The sequence below is a fragment of the Astatotilapia calliptera genome, chromosome 23 (assembly GCF_900246225.1).
Source record: "Astatotilapia calliptera chromosome 23, fAstCal1.2, whole genome shotgun sequence".
Classification (NCBI taxonomy): domain Eukaryota; kingdom Metazoa; phylum Chordata; class Actinopteri; order Cichliformes; family Cichlidae; genus Astatotilapia; species Astatotilapia calliptera.
The window spans coordinates 2,507,647-2,525,947 of NC_039323.1; the positions used below are offsets into that span (position 1 = coordinate 2,507,647).

An 18,301-nucleotide genomic window follows, 5' to 3' on the forward strand; every position below is an offset into this window, starting at 1 on the left:
TAAATGTGCTGTATAAATAAAGGTTATTGTTGTTGTTGTTGTAAACAAAAGCAAATGTAGTATGTACTAATTTGTATATGTATACAATGTAAATCGTAGAATTATGTGCACAAACAGTAATATTACTTTACATACTTATTATTTAATGCTAATTCTTAACATTTTTACACATGTACTAGCACTGTCTCTTTGCCTACTGTTGACATGATTCCAGTTTTCGTTCTTTTAGTGCCTTTTCATACTTTATTACATGAAATGGATGGTAATACGACAAAAGACCTACAACAATAAGAACAAAAAATGTGTAATTTTAACAATTGCCTTTTATTTAACCTTCAACAAACAGCCAAAAAACAAAAAGTGCCCAGATTAAGCTTGTAGTGTAGAGAATACTCCACTATTTATGACACCATTAGCTCATTATTACAGGAAATACTCAAGTTAACATGTCTCCTCTCAAGTCTGCAGCCTCTCCTGTGAGACTGACAAAGAAAGCAGCTTTACTTCTTGCTTTCTTTGACCAGTTGTTCCACTTCCTTCATGAAGCGCAGGCAGAGCTCATCCTGCCACGGCAGAGCAACACACTGAACCGCCACAGGTAGACCCTCGCCACCGGACACTGCCTGAACACAAAAAAACACTCCTGTCACTTAATGCTCAGCAGCTGAACGCACCACCTAAATGTGTAATTTACTAAACAGGGCAAAAGAGCACAATCCCCAAATAGTGCTGAAAGGTGTTTACCTAGAAAAAAAATGGATTTGCTGAATTCATGGGGAAGTCATGTGTGTACATGTGTTCATCCGTGATCTCACGTATTGTCAAAGTGCATGCAGCTGAACTTGTGTAGATCCACCAGTAATAAGTAACGGTTGTTGGAGCACAGCTGATGTGCTGAAAACCGTGTGCTGTTTACACTCCTGGAATTATAACTGTTTAATTGGAGTGTGATAAAACTTTATTAAGGAAAAATGTATTTTTAAAGTTTATCAACATAAATACATTGCTTTAATGTCCATCAAAGGTCTGATTCTTCTGAGGATCAGTGCTGTCCTCCTCCCTGTTTCTCCATTTTTTGGCCGTTTCCCTTTGAACCCTATTGCACAGGCTGTGAAACTGAAGAGCTGGAAGCAGTTTTGTTGCCGCTGGCATTGTGTGACTCCTTTAGGTTAGAGGCTCCAGGTCATCTCTGAAGCTATTGAGCAAATTTAGCATTAAGTGGCTTGGTAGCTCTGTACCTTGGAATTGTTAGTCTGCTTGCCTATCGATCCTGCTCAATGGTTCCACTTGCACATGTGCTGCAATCAGCTGATTTCACTTCATATGCCAGAAGAGGAAAATAGTGACGCAGTCTACAGCGTGGATATAAACATTAAACACGTGCAAATGGATCATTTACAAAAGTCTCTGAGCCCCCACTTCTTAACTGAAGTCTTCTTACTGCACTCGCTTTGGAAAAATCTATTTTTTTTCATGCCAAAAGTTTGTCCTGACACAATGTGTTAGTAAATCTGGCTCTATGTTCTCACTCAGTCTTATCTCACTGGTACATGTTGCCTACCTCTTTGAAGAGTTTGTCCCACATGTCCTGATAACAGCCCTTATAGTGCTTGAGTTCTTCCTCATCCTTTGTGGTCACTGTGGAAACAGTGACTACACCCGCAGGAAAGGTAAGGAGATTGTAGAGTATCGTGTAGCTAACAGCAGCTTAAAACGCAGAAAAGACAAAACAATTACTTACTTACTTACTCTATATCCAGACCCAGGTTACTTTTTAAATCAAGTAATGTCTGGAGAGTCGTCCTCATCTTTGATGAAATGTCTCTTTTTTTCCTCTTTTCAAAGTTCAGTTGTATTATAACGTGTAACTGTTTTGTACACTAAGGAGCTTGGAAATAAAAGTGTCTGGACTTCTTTAGGTTTCTTGAAGACGTTTCACCTCTCATTCGAGAAGCTTCTTCAGTTCCAAGAGCAGCTGGTGGAGAGTCCCAGATTTTAAGCCCCATGGAAGTGTCCCCAAGAGGGTCATGGACCACCCATTGATCCTATACCTAATCACACCATCCAAGGTGTGAAAACGGGTGTAAGTCACAAGCAGCAATGACATTTTTCTTTCCAAGCTCCTTAGACTACAGTGACCTGGATGACTGAGTTCACAGACATGTTTTGTACACTGTCATTCTTTTTTTTTATCATGTCTATCCAGTTCCCCAGTGATGAAACCCGCTGAATCCACTACAACATGAATTACACTTTAGCTAAACTTCATTTACAAATAGAAGTACTAAACACAATAAAAATTAAACTGGAAAAATAAAGTGTTTTTTTATTAGTTACTGTTATCTTTTGCCTTTTATATTTTACATATCTTTGTAATTTTCTGAAACTATTAAAGTAACAATATCTGATCTAATTTGTGACTTTTGCTTCACACTTTAAAGATGTTTAAAGTCCTGTAATTACATTTTTTTGAAAACAAAGTGATAAATACAGAAACTAAGTTGTCTGTCATACTGAGTTAATCATACTTGAAAGTTTGCCACAGTATAAGAAGTTGTAGGCTGGTCCAATCACAGGACACAGCAGCACATCAATGTTGCAGCTCCTCCAATGTGCTATTGTCTCTTGAATGTAGTCCTAAAGAAAACACAGGAAATCTCAATTTCACCTTCAGACTTTCATACGTGACCATGCATCATCAGCTGACAGTACCTCAACAGCAGCATGTTGCTTCCACAGCTCTGGAACAGATCTAAGAATGAAGCAGAACGTTTGGATACAATTCCTAGCACATGGAAATGTAACAAAGAAACGATTCAAGCACAAATGAAGAATTTCAAGGATACTTTCTCACCCAACTCCACAAAGAGCATCAAAGTTGGCAGAAACACGAGGAAACTGCCAAAAAAAAATCAGCATCATTATAAATGTTTTATCAGACTGAACTGTGAAGTTAACTGTTAAACCAAGGACTCACCACGGGTTTGAGCAAGAATGAAATGGTTTTCTTCAACCACTTGGGAAAGCCGCAAGGAAAAACCTGAGGCTCCAGACAAGGGTCCACAGGTCCCCCTTCCCTAAAATGAAAGAGATCATTGGCACAGGAGAAAACAGTCTGTTCAGAGACACTGAACTGAGAATTACTGTAATGGTTTCAAAAAGAACCACAACCCCATGTTGCTCGTAAAGACAATGGCAGCATGGTGATGTTTAGTGGTTAGAACTAAAAAGAAACAAAATCTCTAAATGTTAAATGATTTAAGTTTAGAAAACAAATGGTACTAACTGACTTATTAAATGGAACAACTCACAGTTTTTGTAGCAGGGTGGTAGCTCCATCTGCTAAAAAACCCTTTATCAATAGTTCAGGGAAAATTTGATCCATCTTCAGTGGACAGTAAGGGACGAGCTAAAGACACAAATATCAACACTAAGGACCTATGACTCATATCACATACGTGGCTTGACAGTGATCATAGTGTGTGTGGTGACGTCTTACTGTGTGCCCTGCTTGCTCTAGCAGAGCTTTGACCTCTCTGACGCCTCGGGCCATGCTTGGAGATGGATGCGTGTAGCCATCGCTTTCCAAATAACCGATCCTTAGAGGTCTGGAGCTTCTGTATATCTAAGGGTCAATCTTTTTTACTTCCTCAGTCAATTAAACATAATCAGTTTGCAAAGGTTAAGATTACAGCCTGTAAAGTTAGTTCTGTATCTCAGGACATTAATAACAGGTGAGGTAAGAGTAATATAAAGTGAAGCGTTAGGACAACCATGTATCCGCTTAATTTGTAGTTTTTAACCAAAAGAATAATCATTAACAGATTATATGAACCTCACAGTACAGGACACACCTCCATGTTAAAAGGTAATGGTGGAACAGTGGGGTCCAAAGAAAACATGTGGTCACAAAGAAGTGCCTGCATGCACAGAGCCAGGCTGTCCACATCTCTTGCCATGGGTCCAGGAGATGACGGCACTAGTTTCATACGAAATATAAAGCAGTGACTCAAATATTTGAGACAGTTTGTGTCTGTGAAATATTGCTATACAGTGGTTATGTAACTACATTTACTTTATATGTAAAGTACATATGTTTCTTACCCGACTTTTGCCCTCGATAAATTGGACGAAGGCCCTGTAAACTAATCATTACACAAAAGTGTTAACAAAGACAAGAGTTTAACTCAGTGTAACTCAATGTGTAATAAATTTCCAGGAAACTGACTGAATGAGACCCACCTGAGCCGACCTGCAGTTGGTTTGAAACCACAGATTCCACAGAAGGATGCAGGAATACGGATACTGCCACCTATATCAGTGCCTATACCAAGCAGAGAGCCCCCTCCCCCGATGAGAGCCCCCTCCCCACCAGATGAACCTCCAGAGGTCTTCTGGGGGTTATGAGGGTTCACAGTCTGCCCGTAGATAGGATTACTGCAGTCATAGCTGTCAACAGACAGTTAATGAGTCTTTGCATATTATTTTCATTCATATTTTCATTATTTGCACATTTGGAATGGACAAAGGCAACTTAACACATGCACTCAGTTTTAAATGTGCTGTAGATTTTTATGTGAGTAACTGATAAAAGATGTACTTTAAAAGAGCTTGAGGCAAGTTGGTTCTCACAAAGGGAATAGCTCCTTGTTTCTTCAGGACTTGAACGAGCACACTGTCCTTTTCAGCGGGCTGGTCCAGGTTAATGACCACACCACAAGAACAGTCATGATTCTAGTGTTGGAAAAAACAAAGATGATAATGTTACATCAAATACCTGAGCTATGATGCTCGAGAATACTGTACCATACTTATAAATACTGATGGGAAATACTTTAACTGTAACTGAAATTTGCATTGCATAACCTTTGTAATACCTTAAATGTAATATTTTCTTTGATGCTAACTGGAACTCCGTACAAGAGACCATCCTTGTTGGAGCCAACAGTTGTCAGCTGGTCCAAACTCTCCAGCAAAATTTCAGTGCAGCAGTTCAGCTTTTTGTTTACAGCCAGAGTCTGTTGGAAAGGAAACAAGCACAGACAGATTCAGAGAAACGTTTTCCCCTGAAAGAAGTTTTCATGCTTCAAGGGGATGAACATTCCTGTCAAAAATAAAAAAGAGAGACAAGTCCTGAAAATTAAAATAGTTACTTGATTACTAATGATTACTTCTAAAAAATTAGCTTTTGGTGTATTTGAGCTATTATGAAAGATTTGTTTTGTTATATTAAGTGAACCTTTGTGTCATGTTGGATACTGAACCTTTTCCATATAAGAGTAAAGCACATCCTCAGGGGTAAGTGAGCCTTCCTTCAGCTGCTGTGTCAGCTCAGACAGGGAGAGTGTCAGGATGAAAGCAGAGTCAGTTGTCGGATGCTAGGAGACACAGACCCACACAGAATCATTACTTCAAAAAAACATTTAAAGCAAGAATTTAAGACTTAGTATCACCTCTAATTTTGCATCCTAGTCATGGAACAACCTTCAGAACACATTAAAGCTCTCCCTGACAGAGTTCATAACACTCAAAAAGACTTATGTAACCGAAGACTGTTATTGCCATTTATAAGCTGGATCATATATTTTTGTATTATTTTGTCTCTAACTACTTATTAAGTGTTTTGATGTTATATTTGAATTGTAACTTGTAACAATGTAAGGGTTTGACCTCTTGACCAATTTATCCTTGAAAAACTGATGTTAATCTCAAGGGATTTTTCTGGTTCAAAAATAAATAAAATAAAATAAATTAAATTAAACAAAAAAAGCATTGAACCAGGATTTTTCCTTTGTCTGTGTTCCACCTCTGAATACTTAATTACTTATGTAATTAAGTAATACCCTCACCCTGAGGCTCTCTTACGCCCTACACGTATAATTAATTTTGCAACTGTGGAGAATTTTTCTGTCTTTCCTGAAACTTGCCTCCTCCATTCCTGACTGTTCCCTATCTCCCATGGTTGATGATTTTGCTAGCACCCTTTTTTCCACATGCTCCTCCATCCTCAATACTGTTGCCCCTGTTAAAATGAAGCGCCCTAGATAATTTCCCGATGTTGGCTAAACGATTCTACACGTGACAGTAGTATCCCCCGTGGCCAACTCCGTGATGCCTTGGGTTCCTTTGATAGTTTCCTCACCGACACTGTTAGTGACCTGGGTGTGTTTTTGGATAGCTCTTTTAAATTCGACAAACAAGTGTCTGCTCTTGTCAAATCTTGCTTCTATCAACTGCGTCTTATTAGCAAGGCCAAACATTATGTCACGCCTTTGTGACATCTAGGTTAGATTATTGCAGCTCCCTTTACTTTGGTCTTAACTCTACTCTTCTCCATAGACTACAAATTGTTCAGAAAGCGGCTGCGCGTCTCCTTACTGGTAGTGGGGGGCGTGTCTCTATTAACGCTGTCCTTGCCGACCTGCACTGGCTTCCTGTTAAGTATCACATTCAATTCAAAATCCTGCTGCTCACCTTCCGAATTATTAACAATATAGCACCAAGCTACCTCATTGAGCTACTTAGATTATACACCCCTGCTAGAGTACTAAGATCATCTTCCCAGTCACTCTTGGTACTGCCGGTACTTTAATTTATATATTTTATCTTATTCTTTCCCAGTTAAATTTACCCTTCAGTCTAATTTGTGTTGTACAGTTATTTCATTTTTAACTTTAATCTTTATATTTTATTTTATTCCTTCCTAGTTAAATTTACCCTTTTTAATTTTCATATTTATTTCCTATCTTATTCAGAGCCTTTTCTTCTTTTCTTTAGGTCACGAGCAGTTGTCCAAGCATTTCACTGCATATCGTACTGTGTATGACTGTGTACGTCACAAATAAAATTTGAATTTGGATTTACCAAATTGTTTGTCCATAGTTCACCAGGTTTGAACTAATATCTCCAAAGATTAACTTAAACAATTCAAAGTCCAGGGCTCTGAACTCTCACCGACTCTTTGTAGCGGAGCACCGCCTGCTCTGCCCGCTGCAAGCTCTCGTCTCTCCTGTTTCTGGCTCTCTTGATCTTTTCCTCCGTCTCTCGGTGGCTGCTGATCTTTTTCACCAGCATAACCACGGATCCGACAACGCAGGTAGCACCAGTGAGCAGAGCCACTGCCCACTTGTCCATTTTCACTCCCTTAATAAACTGTTCAATATTCTGCAAGGCTTGCATTTTTGTCCTGTTGCTGCAAACTCGACTAAATGACAAGTGGACTTTACACACGGTTGTTTAAATGGGACAGGCTGACCTTTGAGCAAAATACATAGGCGCGTTAAGCAAGTAATAGCTCCTACTTTAATAAAACAATGACGCTCACTCACTGCGCGTGCGTACTTCCAAATACTCTGTGAATGACAGAGTAAACAAAAACAACAAATATGTGTTGAAGTGCGTGTGCATCCAAATTAATTACAGGAAGTCCATTTAAGACTTCTCCTTAGAACGATCACCTAAACATTTTCACGTAAGTTCTGTATTTTATAGTGATTATTATCATTTTTATATTAGGATAAAGGAGAGCCGACCGCTTACTCGCCTCTTTTCCCCTTTCTGCACCGCATCAGCTGTTAGCTTTCCGTGACCCGGAAATTATTCTCCCTCCGGAACAACGGATATTAGTGTTTCGAGTTTAGTTACTTTTGACATTATTATATATATAACTATATTAACAACAGTTTCAACCTTTATTATTGTCACGATGATCATGTCATAATTCCGTTTAATATATGAAACATTTTACAACAAAAAAACAACAACAACAAAAAAATCAACAACAACCCCAAAAGCCTTTAGGAAACAATCAAAGACCAAAATAAACACAAAATGAATAGACTGTACTTGTACTACTAAGATTCATCCACCATTTATGACTCGATTAGCTCATTATTACAGGAAATACTCAAGTTAACATGTCTCCTCTGAAGTCTGCAGCCTCTCCTGTGAGACTGAGAAAGAAAGCAGCTTTACTTCTTGCTTTCTTTGACCAGTTGTTCCACTTCCTTCATGAGGCGCAGGCAGAGCTCATCCTGCCACGGCAGAGCAACACACTGAACCGCCACAGGTAGACCCTCGCCACCGGTCACTGCCTGAACACAAAAACACACTCCTGTCACTTAACGCTTGGCAGCTGGACACACCACAGTCTCCTTCATCCACCTACTGACAAACTCTGAAACTACTAATACATTGTGTGTATATCTGCATGGCAACAAGGAATGTGACAATATTTCTAGTTACAATAGTCTGATACGTTTCATTTCTTGGTTTTGTGTATGGATGGGCCTTTTACATGTTGGTGTTAAAGAGTCTGTTTAATCATTATACCCACCACCACCACACTGGACATCTCTAAGTACATAAATGCTCCCGGAACCATAATGTAAAGTCATGTAAAGGCAGCTGATTTCCCTATCGCTTATACAGCATTTTCTTTAATAAAATGCAAGAAAAAAAATGCTGGTTTCAATGTTCCCAGTCTAAGGGCTTTTTAACTTTAAACATATTGTCAAAGTTTTGGTCATCTGTTTGTTAATTTGTTGGTTATTTAGTGGAGATGCTTTTGAGTGCCCATTGTGGTTTCTCAATCCAACTATTAGAATAAACAACCAACACTGTGAAAACACTTAAAAAAATTCTCTTACCCAATCGGTAACATTCAGAATAAAATTACGTGCCTCACAAATGTTTCACATGATGTTACTTATCAGGGCTGCAATATAGAGCTGTTGCATTAATTTAATTGCCATTTTGAAATACACAGAGGATTTGGGGAATGACATCAAGTAAAAGGTCCACTGATCTCTTACTGACACTATTGATTGGTCACCCATATTGGACATTTAACATTAGTGAAACAGGTCAACAGCTGTAAGTTCTATGGCATCATAACATTATCGTGGTCATCACAGTTCTATCCTGTTAAAGAAGCTCAGAAATGACCTCACTTTTAGAAAACCTAAGAGCCCTAACTTCCACTAACAAGCCAGGCTGGTCCAGGACAGAAAGATGCAGGTGACTGAAACCCCCCCAGAAATTTATTCTATAATAAATTCATCTATAGTTTAGGCTTCACATCCGTGTCTCCTGAGAGATTATGCCTGCATGAAAACCTAGTCTTACAGTAGATCCAGCTCCATATATTTCACCAGTCTTCCCTCACTGGTATGTTTCACTTACCTCTTTTAAAACCTTGTCAAATTTGTCGGGATAGTGCTCGAATTCCTCCTCATCCTCTGCAGTCACTGTAGAAACAGTGACTACACCGGCAGGAAAGTTTAGGAGATTGTAGACAAATGTGTAATTGGTATTGACTGAAAAAAAAAAACATTGAATGATGAAGAATACGGAAAGAGAATTCTTTCTTTAACCAATACAAATTTTGCTGCCATTTCATCAACTCATGATTTGGAAATTTTAATAAAAATGCATTCACATTGCCATTTGTCTTAATGTTCTAATCTACATGTAATTCTCTTAACTGAGTAATCTCTATAGCAATGGTGGGCAATAAATTTTCCCAAGGGGCTACATGTGAAACTACAACTGCCTTGGAGGGCTGCACTAATAAGTGGAACTTTGTGAATCTTTAAACAAAACAGCTCTGGATGAATGTTGCTCTCCATCTGGCTTGAAAGAAATTGCAACTTTCCCATGAAAGCCTTCATCAAGTTGTACAAATGCCTTCTATTCAGCATCGCAGGGCTTTGGAATGTCTTTGCCTTTCTTATCACAACACCTCCCAGTGTATATTTCAATGCAAATGTAACAAAGTCAGCTCCAGTTCAAAATTTCAAAAATTTGTCCGTGTCAGGTTTGAACCACAGCAGAATGCTCTCCATAAACTTAGTACACCGCTCTCCTCGGGACTTCACTGAATACTAAGAGGGAATGTCTTGTAAAAACAAAAAGATCCCAAAATCAACACTACTTTCTGCATCATGTTTTTTTGTATGTCAGGTGACATCCTTCAGGGGTAACAGACTAGCATCTCTCAGAAATGGCTCTTCCAAAATAAATGACAGGAAAGCTGTAATCTCTGGAACATGTACATTTTAGAAAACTAACAGTCACCTAAAAATATTTCTGATCTTATTTGTGACTTATGTTTAAAACTAAACATCTTATAGTTTACCTTGAGATTACAATTTGTTGAGAACAAAGTGACGCACAGACTATGCTGTTTTATTGTACTCAGTGTACCATACCTGAGGTTTTGCCACAGTATAAGAAGTTGTAGGCTGGTCCAATCACAGGACACAGCAGCACATCAATGTTGCAGCTCCTCCAATGTGCTATTGTCTCTTGAATGTAGTCCTAAAGAAAACACAGGAAATCTCAATTTCTCCTTCAGACTTTCATATGTGACCATGCATCATCAGCTGACAGTACCTCAACAGCAGCATGTTGCTTCCACAGCTCTGGAACAGATCTAAGAATGAAGCAGAACGTTTGGATATAATTCCTAGCACATGGAAATGTAACAAAGAAACTGAGATTCAAGCACAAATGAAGAATTTCAAGGATACTTTCTCACCCAACTCCACAAAGAGCACTCATTCTGGCAGAAGTGTGAGGAGACTGGGGTAAAAAAAAGTTTCATCAGAATAAACTGTCAAGATCAAACTGATGTATGAATTCATATACATCTGTCAGAAGACGAAACAACGCACCACAGGTTTGAGGAAGAATGAAATTATTTTCTTCAACCACTTAGGAAGCCTGTATACAAAAATTTGTGGCTCCAGACAAGGGTCCACAGGTCCCCCCTCCCTAAAATTAAAAAAGGAATCCTTGGCACATGGGAAAGTAGTCTGGTCAGAGAAATTACTGTAATGGTTCCAAAAAGAAGCACAAGCCCATGTGCCCTATAGATAATGTCAGAATGGCGATGTTCACTGGTTAGCGCTGAAACAAAAATTACATTTCTAGCTATTAGATGATGTAAGTTAACAAGAACATATTAAGTAATTATTAAAAAAAAAAAAAAGATCCAACTCACAGTTTTTGTAGCAGGGTGGTAGTTCCATCTGCCAATAAGCCCCTAAGCCACAGCTCAGGGACAATTTCATCCATCTTCAGTGGACAGTAAGGGACAAACTAAAGACATAAATAATATTAAAGACATATGGCTCACATAACACACTTGACCGCAATCAGTGTGTGTGGTGACGTCTTACTGTGTGTCCCGCCTGCTCTAGCAGAGCTTTGACCTCTCTGACGCCTCGGGCCATGCTTGGAGATGGATGCGTGTAGCCATCGCTTTCCAAATAACCGATCCTTAGAGGTTTGGAGCTTCTGTATATCTAAGGGTGAATCATTTTGAGAGATGAGATGGTGAGATAGCCTTTATTTGTCAGTTGCAGTATCAGTATATGTATGTGTGTGCATGTCCATAGTTCAGCTGAGACAATGTCCTTCGCCCTGCCAGGCTAAGTAAACAGCCAAAACAGCTGTGTAAACAGCTGGCGCCAAAGGGGTATCCGCATAAGTGATGGTGGTTTTTACTTTAGTGCGAACAGCTCATTTGAATTTCAAAGCAGTTCTACAGTCCAACACTGGTCTCTTAATCTCCCGTTGGAGAGCCGCGAGCTTCGCCATACTTGCGTTCTGTGATGTTGTCATTTCTTGTGCTCAAGGAGCCAATTCTGAGAACTCACGGCAGTGTGCCTTCCCGAGATGTCATCCAATTTGCGCCCAGAGATGTTATTCCGGGCTAGCCCTTCCGAGATGTATCCAGTCTGCAGTCAGAGATCTTATTCTGAGTATTCACAGCAGCCGTAGCCTCTCCAAGATCTTATCCGTGCTGACTCAATAAGACCATTTTGAGAAACTCACGCCTCTCCCATCGTTCCAATCCCAGCGGGCAGCCTTGTGGGGGTTTGAACAGCCAGTTCCGCTTCCTTAATTCTTCGATAACTCAGGGCCAAGCCAGCTCCAATCAGCCAGAACCCTGTTACCATGGTTCCGAATAGGTAGATATCTTCAGCACTCAGGCTCACCCGAGCCCAAACTTCTCGTTGAGAAAGGGGTGTCAATTGCATTCAGAGACCAGTTGATCCAATCCATAATTCCTCTTTTAGATTTTAGAGAACAGACTGTGAGAGAGTGTTCCAGGGAAAATACAAAAAAAACCACGAGACTAGACAAGGACATAAGCAGGGAAGATAAGGGAGAGGAGAAAAAGTGCGCCCGCCTCCTCCGAGAGCCAAAGAAGAAAGGAAAAGATGGCCTTTAGTTAACTTGTTTTTAAATATAAATGTTAATGTATTGTTTATTCTAAGACATTAATACATTTAATAAGTGTGTTAAGACAATAAGCCATTTCATTAATTTACAAGTTTGAACATTTAGTAACTATCTGGTCAAAGTCCAGTAAAATAATCCTGAACAGTCTTCATTTCACCTTCAACTTTCAGGTTAACCTCCTAGCACCTGGCGTCCACATATGTGGACATCACATTTTGGGTTGTGTAGACCAAAATACTACATACTACAAGGGCCTGATGTCCACTTACAAGGGTGTTATACTGCCACTGTATGAGGCAATTACAAAAATTGTCATCAACAGACACACCTCCATGTTAAAAGGTAATGGTGGAACAGTGGGGTCCAAAGAAAACATGTGGTCACAAAGAAGTGCCTGCATGCACAGAGCCAGGCTGTCCACATCTCTTGCCATGGGTCCAGGAGATGACGACACTAGTTTAATATAAAACAAGAAGCAGTAAACCATATTCCCAGACTGTGGAACATTACAGCAGTTATGTAACGTCACATTTTACTTTGTTTAGTAAGTAGATATGTCACTTACCTGTCTTTTGCCCTCGATAAATTGGACGAACTCCCTGTGAACTAATCATTACACAAAAGATGAGATAAAAGTTTTTCTCAGCAATGTATAATAATTTTCCAGGAAACTGACTGAATGAGACCCACCTGAGCCGACCCGCTGTTGGTTTGAAACCACAGATTCCACAGAAGGATGCAGGAATACGGATACTGCCACCTATATCAGTGCCTATACCAAGCAGGGAGCCCCCTCCCCCGATGAGAGCCCCCTCCCCACCAGATGAACCTCCAGAGGTCTTCTGGGGGTTATGAGGGTTCACAGTCTGCCCGTAGATAGGATTACTGCAGTCATAGCTGAATGTGGCCAAAGACATATGGGTAATGAGTCCTTGCATATTATGCACACTTGTAATGGGCAAAGACAACTAAATAAGTGCACATAGTATTTAAATGTACTCCAGATTTATGTCAATCTCTGATAAAAGATTTACCTCAAAAGAGCTTGAGGCAAGTTGGTTTTCACAAAGGGAATAGCTCCTTGTTTCTTCAGGACTTGAACGAGCACACTGTCCTTTTCAGCGGGCTGGTCCAGGTTAATGACCACACCACAAGAACAGTCATGATTCTAGTGTTGGATTAAAACAAAGACAATAATTGTACATCAAATACCTGAGCTATGATGCTCAAGAATACTATACTCAGTCCTGTTTACACTGAGTAGGAGACGCTCTGTATCTCACTGTACATCTGTATAGTGACAATAAAAGCATTCTGTTCTATTCTATAACATACTTACTAATACTGATGGGTACAGAAGAGGATTAGGACCAACGAAAAAAAAGTGGGCACGTCTTTTTTTCTTCTTCTTTTCTCAGAATTCTGAGAAAAGTAGAAGAAAAAAGACGTGCCCACTTTTTTTTCGTTGGTCCTAATCCTCTTCCGTAGATGGGAAATACCTTAAATGCAATATTTTCTTTAATGCTAACTGGAACTCCGTACAAGAGACCATCCTTGTTGGAGCCAACAGTTGTCAGCTGATCCAAACTCTCCAGCAAAATTTCAGTGCAGCAGTTCAGCTTTTGGTTTACAGTCAGAGTCTGTTGGAAAGGAAACAAGCACAGACAGATTCAGACAAACATATCAATCTTTGTAAGCCCTCTGTGGAATATCGAAGTCTTTTTGGAAACTCAAATATTTCTTTGGCACATGAATCTGGTTTGCTTTCATAAATATGTCTATAAACCTTAACCGTAGCAAAGACACAAGTGTAAGTAATAAGAAATACCTAGTTAGCTGAGAGTATACCTAAAGTAGAACACTGATACAAGACTGGAAAATGAAATTGATTATTTAGTGTAGACATTATCTTTTGCTCTATTTTATCCATTATGTAAGCTCTGTGTTATGTTAGGTCAGGGGTGGGCAACTCCAGGTCTCGAGGGCAGGTGTCCGGCAGGTTTCAGATCTCACCCTGGGTCAACACACCTGAATCACATGATTAGTTCAATACCAGGCCTCTGGAGAACTACAAGACATTTTGAGGAAGTCATTTAGCCTCTTGAATCAGCTGTGTTGGATCAAGGACACATCTAAAACCTGCAGGACACCGACCCTCGAGGCCTGGAGTCGCCCACTCCTGTGTTAGGCAGTGAACCTTTGCGTCATGCTGAACACTGAACTTTTTCCATGTAAGAGTAAAACACATCCTCAGGGGTAAGTGAGCCTTCCTTCAGTTGCTTTGTCACTTCAGATAAAGACAGGCCAAGGATGAAAGAAGAGTCAGTGGTTGGATGCTAGAAGACACACAAAGAACCATGTCAGAAAAAAGCTGCAACAAAGAACTAAAACGGTATGGATCTACAGAATCAAGATTCTTTATTTGCCAGTGTTGCATCTCCCTACCAAATTGAATAAAAGACAGCTCGCTAATGATGAAATAAACAGCAATGAAGACGTATAGAAGGAAAAACCCATCGTAAATTGTGTAGACAACAATGTGAATAGAACCAGAACAGGCTCAAGAAAACTGAGCACTGACTTTTGTATGGACCTATCAGAGGGATGAATTGCTCAAAAGCATTTTGAGTAACTCACTGCATTTAGGCATGGAAGCATGTTCAAGATGACCTGCTCAGATTCATCAAAATTGTGAAGAAACGTGATTTATGTGACTAAACGTGGCATGACTGTCAGTGCCAGATGTTCCGATCTCAGTATTTTAAACGCTACTGATCTACTGAAGTTTTGAAAATGCCTTGTTGATGTTGATATACATATACTCAAAAGTTTAGTTACTTCTCGACAAGAACATCGACAGGCTCCTGTATTTCTTATTATGCTTATAAATGACATCACGGGCAGAAAAGTAGCTTCTGCAAGGGTTTCCTTAGAATAACAGAAAAACCATATTTACTTCTAAAGAAAAAAACAAATACCTGATTGTATTCGTTTTCGGATGGCTGCTTTGCTACATTAGTGCAAGATTATGCACTAATGTAACAAAGTTCAAATCTTCTTCTTGGTGTTATTGAGTTCACTGTACTCTTCTTCTGATTCTGGTCTCTAAATTCACCAGAATCTAATCAAATAGAGGACCTTTATAGTGTGTTGGAATAGGAGATTTGCATTATGGATGTACAGCCAACAACTCACCAAAACTGTGTTATGTTTTTGTGTCAATTTGGATCAAAACTCTAAGAAAACAACTAGTTGAATCTCTGCCAGGAAGAATTTGGGGGGTGGCTTTAAAAGAAAAGGCAATCTAATCCAGTAATAGCAAGGTGTCTCAAATAACTTCTCCACAGAGTGTAAATGCAAAAGACAATCTAGAAATAGCAGTAGGTTATTATCGCTGTGTTTGTCGGCTAAGTTTATTTTTTTTTGCTCAAGGTAAGCCTGCTGACAACAAAAGCTGTCAGTGATCTGATAAATTATGTCAGGTTCGAACTAAAAGCAGAAAATTCAATGTTAAACTTTCCCCAAAAAAACTCCTAAATTAAGGCTGAACTCTCACCAACTCTTTGTATCGGAGCACCGCCTGCTCTCCCCGCTGCAAGCTCTCATCTCTCCTGTTTTTGGCTCTCCTGATCTTTTCCTCTGCCTTTCGATGGCTGCTGATCTTTTTCACCAACACAACCACAGATCCCACTGCACAGACAACACCAGTGAGCAGAGCCGCCCTCTGACTGTCCATCTTCACTCCCTTGAGAAAATCCTGGATGTTCTGCAAGGCTTGCATCTTTGTCCTGTCACCGCAACTCCAGTTTTAAACGGCACAGGTCAGCCTTAGTCAGGCTTAAGTATGCTAATCAAGAGGGCGCTGTTGTGCCTAAATCGTTGTCAGGGACCAAGCAGTAAAGCATAAAGGACACAGCTGTTTTAATTCAAAAAGGGGGTTTTATTGACCCAAAAACATGAAGATATATTTAACAAAGCCAAAACTTAAACAGGAAGACCAATAAAAGAGGTCAACTCAATAGACTAAACTCAAGATAATAATTAACAAAACCTCAAACAAACATAAGATAAACTGACCTGCTGAAATGGGGGAACTTAAACACTGGTTTAGCTAAACCAAATGACACACACGGGGAAAATAAAATGGCTGCCATATAACCAACTAATACAAGTCAATTAAACAAACATGAAACACCCCCCAGGCAATGAAGCATGTGGTGCTATCCAATTAGGCTGTGAGTGGTACTTCAGGTCTCCCAGCCCTTTGCCACACCTTTTGCCAGACATAAACACACCAGCAATGTTTTGGTTCTATAACATTTTTCTATTATTACTTTATTATGAATTGTAGGTGCAAGAGTTTTAGAGTGTGGATAATTAAATAATAGATCAATGTAATAGCAAATTGTGCCTTGTTCTCAGATTCACAGCAAGTGGAGAGTGATAGATGAGATCAGGAGATGGAAGGAGGAAGAGAGGCAAGAATGATTCACAGGCAGAGAAAAGTTTGTTTCTCACAGTTTTGTTCCCTTATGGTTTCAAGCACTGTCACTAATCTTTGCATTTTATTATTATCTCATAACACTTGTTTAATCAGCTACCATCTCTCCTATGGACTTTTTAATGTCTACAGCAGGAGTGGGCGACTCCAGGCCTCGAGGGTCGGTGTCCTGCAGGTTTTAGATGTGTCATTGATCCAACACAGCTGATCAGGGCTGGACTGGGACAAAAAATCAGCCCGGGCATTTTGACTAGTTACCGGCCCACCATGGTATTATAGGAAAAGCCATAAAGCCTTTATAATAAACTTAAACCTACACCATCCTCCCTATTCTGGTATTCTAAACAGTACTTAGCAAAACTATAAAACAACCTAATTTATAATTACATATACCTCACTAATAGGGTTGCCAACTCCCAGCAAAAAAAGAAAAGAAAGGAAAATAGGGAACCACTCCCCCACCCTCTGCCTCAAGATGCTTTACTGACAAAACCGATTTTAATTTAATGCACGTATAAAACAAATGCACAGACATCTATTATTTTTCTCCAGTAATTAAATAGATTTAACATCTTTCTTCAACAGAATTGCAGACTGCACAGATGGTATCTTAACAAAGGAAAGAATACCATAACTTACTAGGGCATATACTAGACTTAATATTTACTGAATACAATAATGGATTTCTATACATTTTACATCAGATAAAAAGTTTGGTTGTAAGATTCAGATAATTATTTATTAAAAGGTAGACATCATGACCAGCAGCTTTACAGCTGTGGCTCCAGCAAACATCAGCTGATACTAGAAATTAATATTAAATAAATTCTAACAACAGCTGATCAAGCTTAAACGTGCTGCTGCTGTTTACCGCGACATCCGCTGGTTTCCTCTTTCTGGCGCAAAGTGGGCGATAAATAAACAAGAGAGAAAAGCCGATCAGCTGATCATTGATCAGTTTCATGATTGAAGTAGAAACAGGAGAGGGAGGGGGAGAGGATGAGAGAAGAAGAGGCAGCTGTGCAGCGTAAACACAGAATAACTCCAGCTTTGTGTCTTTTTCATTCTAGCTGAAGTCCGGGACAAACTGTTCCTTTTCACCTCAATACCAAACGCTTGATATTTTCTCTGAATACGAGACGATTCCGTTTTTTACGGGAGGGTTGGCAACTCTAATAATTAGCCTTATGAACAAAATAAAGTTCAACATCAGTAACATAGCACCACCCAGCTGTATAGAAACTCTGTCATGCTAGCTAGCACGCAGTACGAAAAAGTCAACACAACGAAAATAAACTCCACCTAAACTTGGTTTATATCTGACCCAGATGGACTGCAGGTTATAACTTCTTACCTGAAGTTCAGTTCACCTGACACTCGGACCAGCAGCCGCTTCGGGTCTCTTTTCCTCTTGCCTCCCTTTTCCTTCATCCACCTGCTGCCTTCCACCACTTGCTAATGTTATTGAATCTGTGGAAACTCCGCGATAGCCACCACACGAAGTAACGAATAACAAGCCTATTTAAATCCCAGTAACGAGTAACGCCT

At 39.6% G+C, this 18,301-nt stretch overlaps 2 protein-coding genes across 2 annotated transcripts; both read right to left on the minus strand.

Annotated features, from left to right (window-relative positions):
- Window positions 1–305: 305 nt before the first annotated feature.
- LOC113016805 (vitamin D3 hydroxylase-associated protein-like) lies at window positions 306–7,600 on the minus strand. The gene is made up of 15 exons (XM_026159944.1): window positions 6,955–7,600; window positions 5,265–5,378; window positions 4,878–5,018; window positions 4,601–4,734; window positions 4,243–4,449; window positions 4,105–4,145; window positions 3,855–3,979; window positions 3,500–3,625; window positions 3,312–3,409; window positions 2,978–3,077; window positions 2,855–2,898; window positions 2,713–2,752; window positions 2,529–2,637; window positions 1,562–1,707; window positions 306–623 (listed from the first exon to the last, which is right to left on the minus strand). Exons 1-15 carry the CDS (start codon window positions 7,177–7,179, stop codon window positions 501–503), a joined length of 1,773 nt encoding a protein of 590 aa, XP_026015729.1. The 5' UTR covers window positions 7,180–7,600; the 3' UTR covers window positions 306–500.
- Window positions 7,601–7,672: 72 nt separating this feature from the next.
- Window positions 7,673–16,099, minus strand: LOC113016808 (vitamin D3 hydroxylase-associated protein-like). The gene is made up of 15 exons (XM_026159947.1): window positions 15,809–16,099; window positions 14,475–14,588; window positions 13,752–13,892; window positions 13,287–13,420; window positions 12,943–13,149; window positions 12,818–12,858; window positions 12,581–12,705; window positions 11,184–11,309; window positions 11,006–11,103; window positions 10,677–10,776; window positions 10,541–10,584; window positions 10,396–10,435; window positions 10,212–10,320; window positions 9,184–9,317; window positions 7,673–8,093 (listed from the first exon to the last, which is right to left on the minus strand). Exons 1-15 carry the CDS (start codon window positions 16,031–16,033, stop codon window positions 7,971–7,973), a joined length of 1,761 nt encoding a protein of 586 aa, XP_026015732.1. The 5' UTR covers window positions 16,034–16,099; the 3' UTR covers window positions 7,673–7,970.
- Window positions 16,100–18,301: the final 2,202 nt, after the last annotated feature.

What these genes read in the sequence shown, in the direction of transcription:
- LOC113016808 (XM_026159947.1), bottom strand. Translation starts at nt 16,033, where the DNA reads ATGCAAGCCTTGCAGAACATCCAGGATTTTCTCAAGGGAGTGAAGATG. An exon ending in AAGAAAATATTGCATTTAAG is followed by an intron (nt 13,421 to 13,751) that starts GTATTTCCCATC and finishes ATCCAACACTAG; the next exon opens with AATCATGACTGTTCTTGTGG. An exon ending in AGCAACATGCTGCTGTTGAG is followed by an intron (nt 10,321 to 10,395) that starts GTACTGTCAGCT and finishes TGTTTTCTTTAG; the next exon opens with GACTACATTCAAGAGACAAT.
- LOC113016805 (XM_026159944.1), bottom strand. Translation starts at nt 7,179, where the DNA reads ATGCAAGCCTTGCAGAATATTGAACAGTTTATTAAGGGAGTGAAAATG. An exon ending in TTTACTCTTATATGGAAAAG is followed by an intron (nt 5,019 to 5,264) that starts GTTCAGTATCCA and finishes CCTTTCCAACAG; the next exon opens with ACTCTGGCTGTAAACAAAAA. An exon ending in AGCAACATGCTGCTGTTGAG is followed by an intron (nt 2,638 to 2,712) that starts GTACTGTCAGCT and finishes TGTTTTCTTTAG; the next exon opens with GACTACATTCAAGAGACAAT.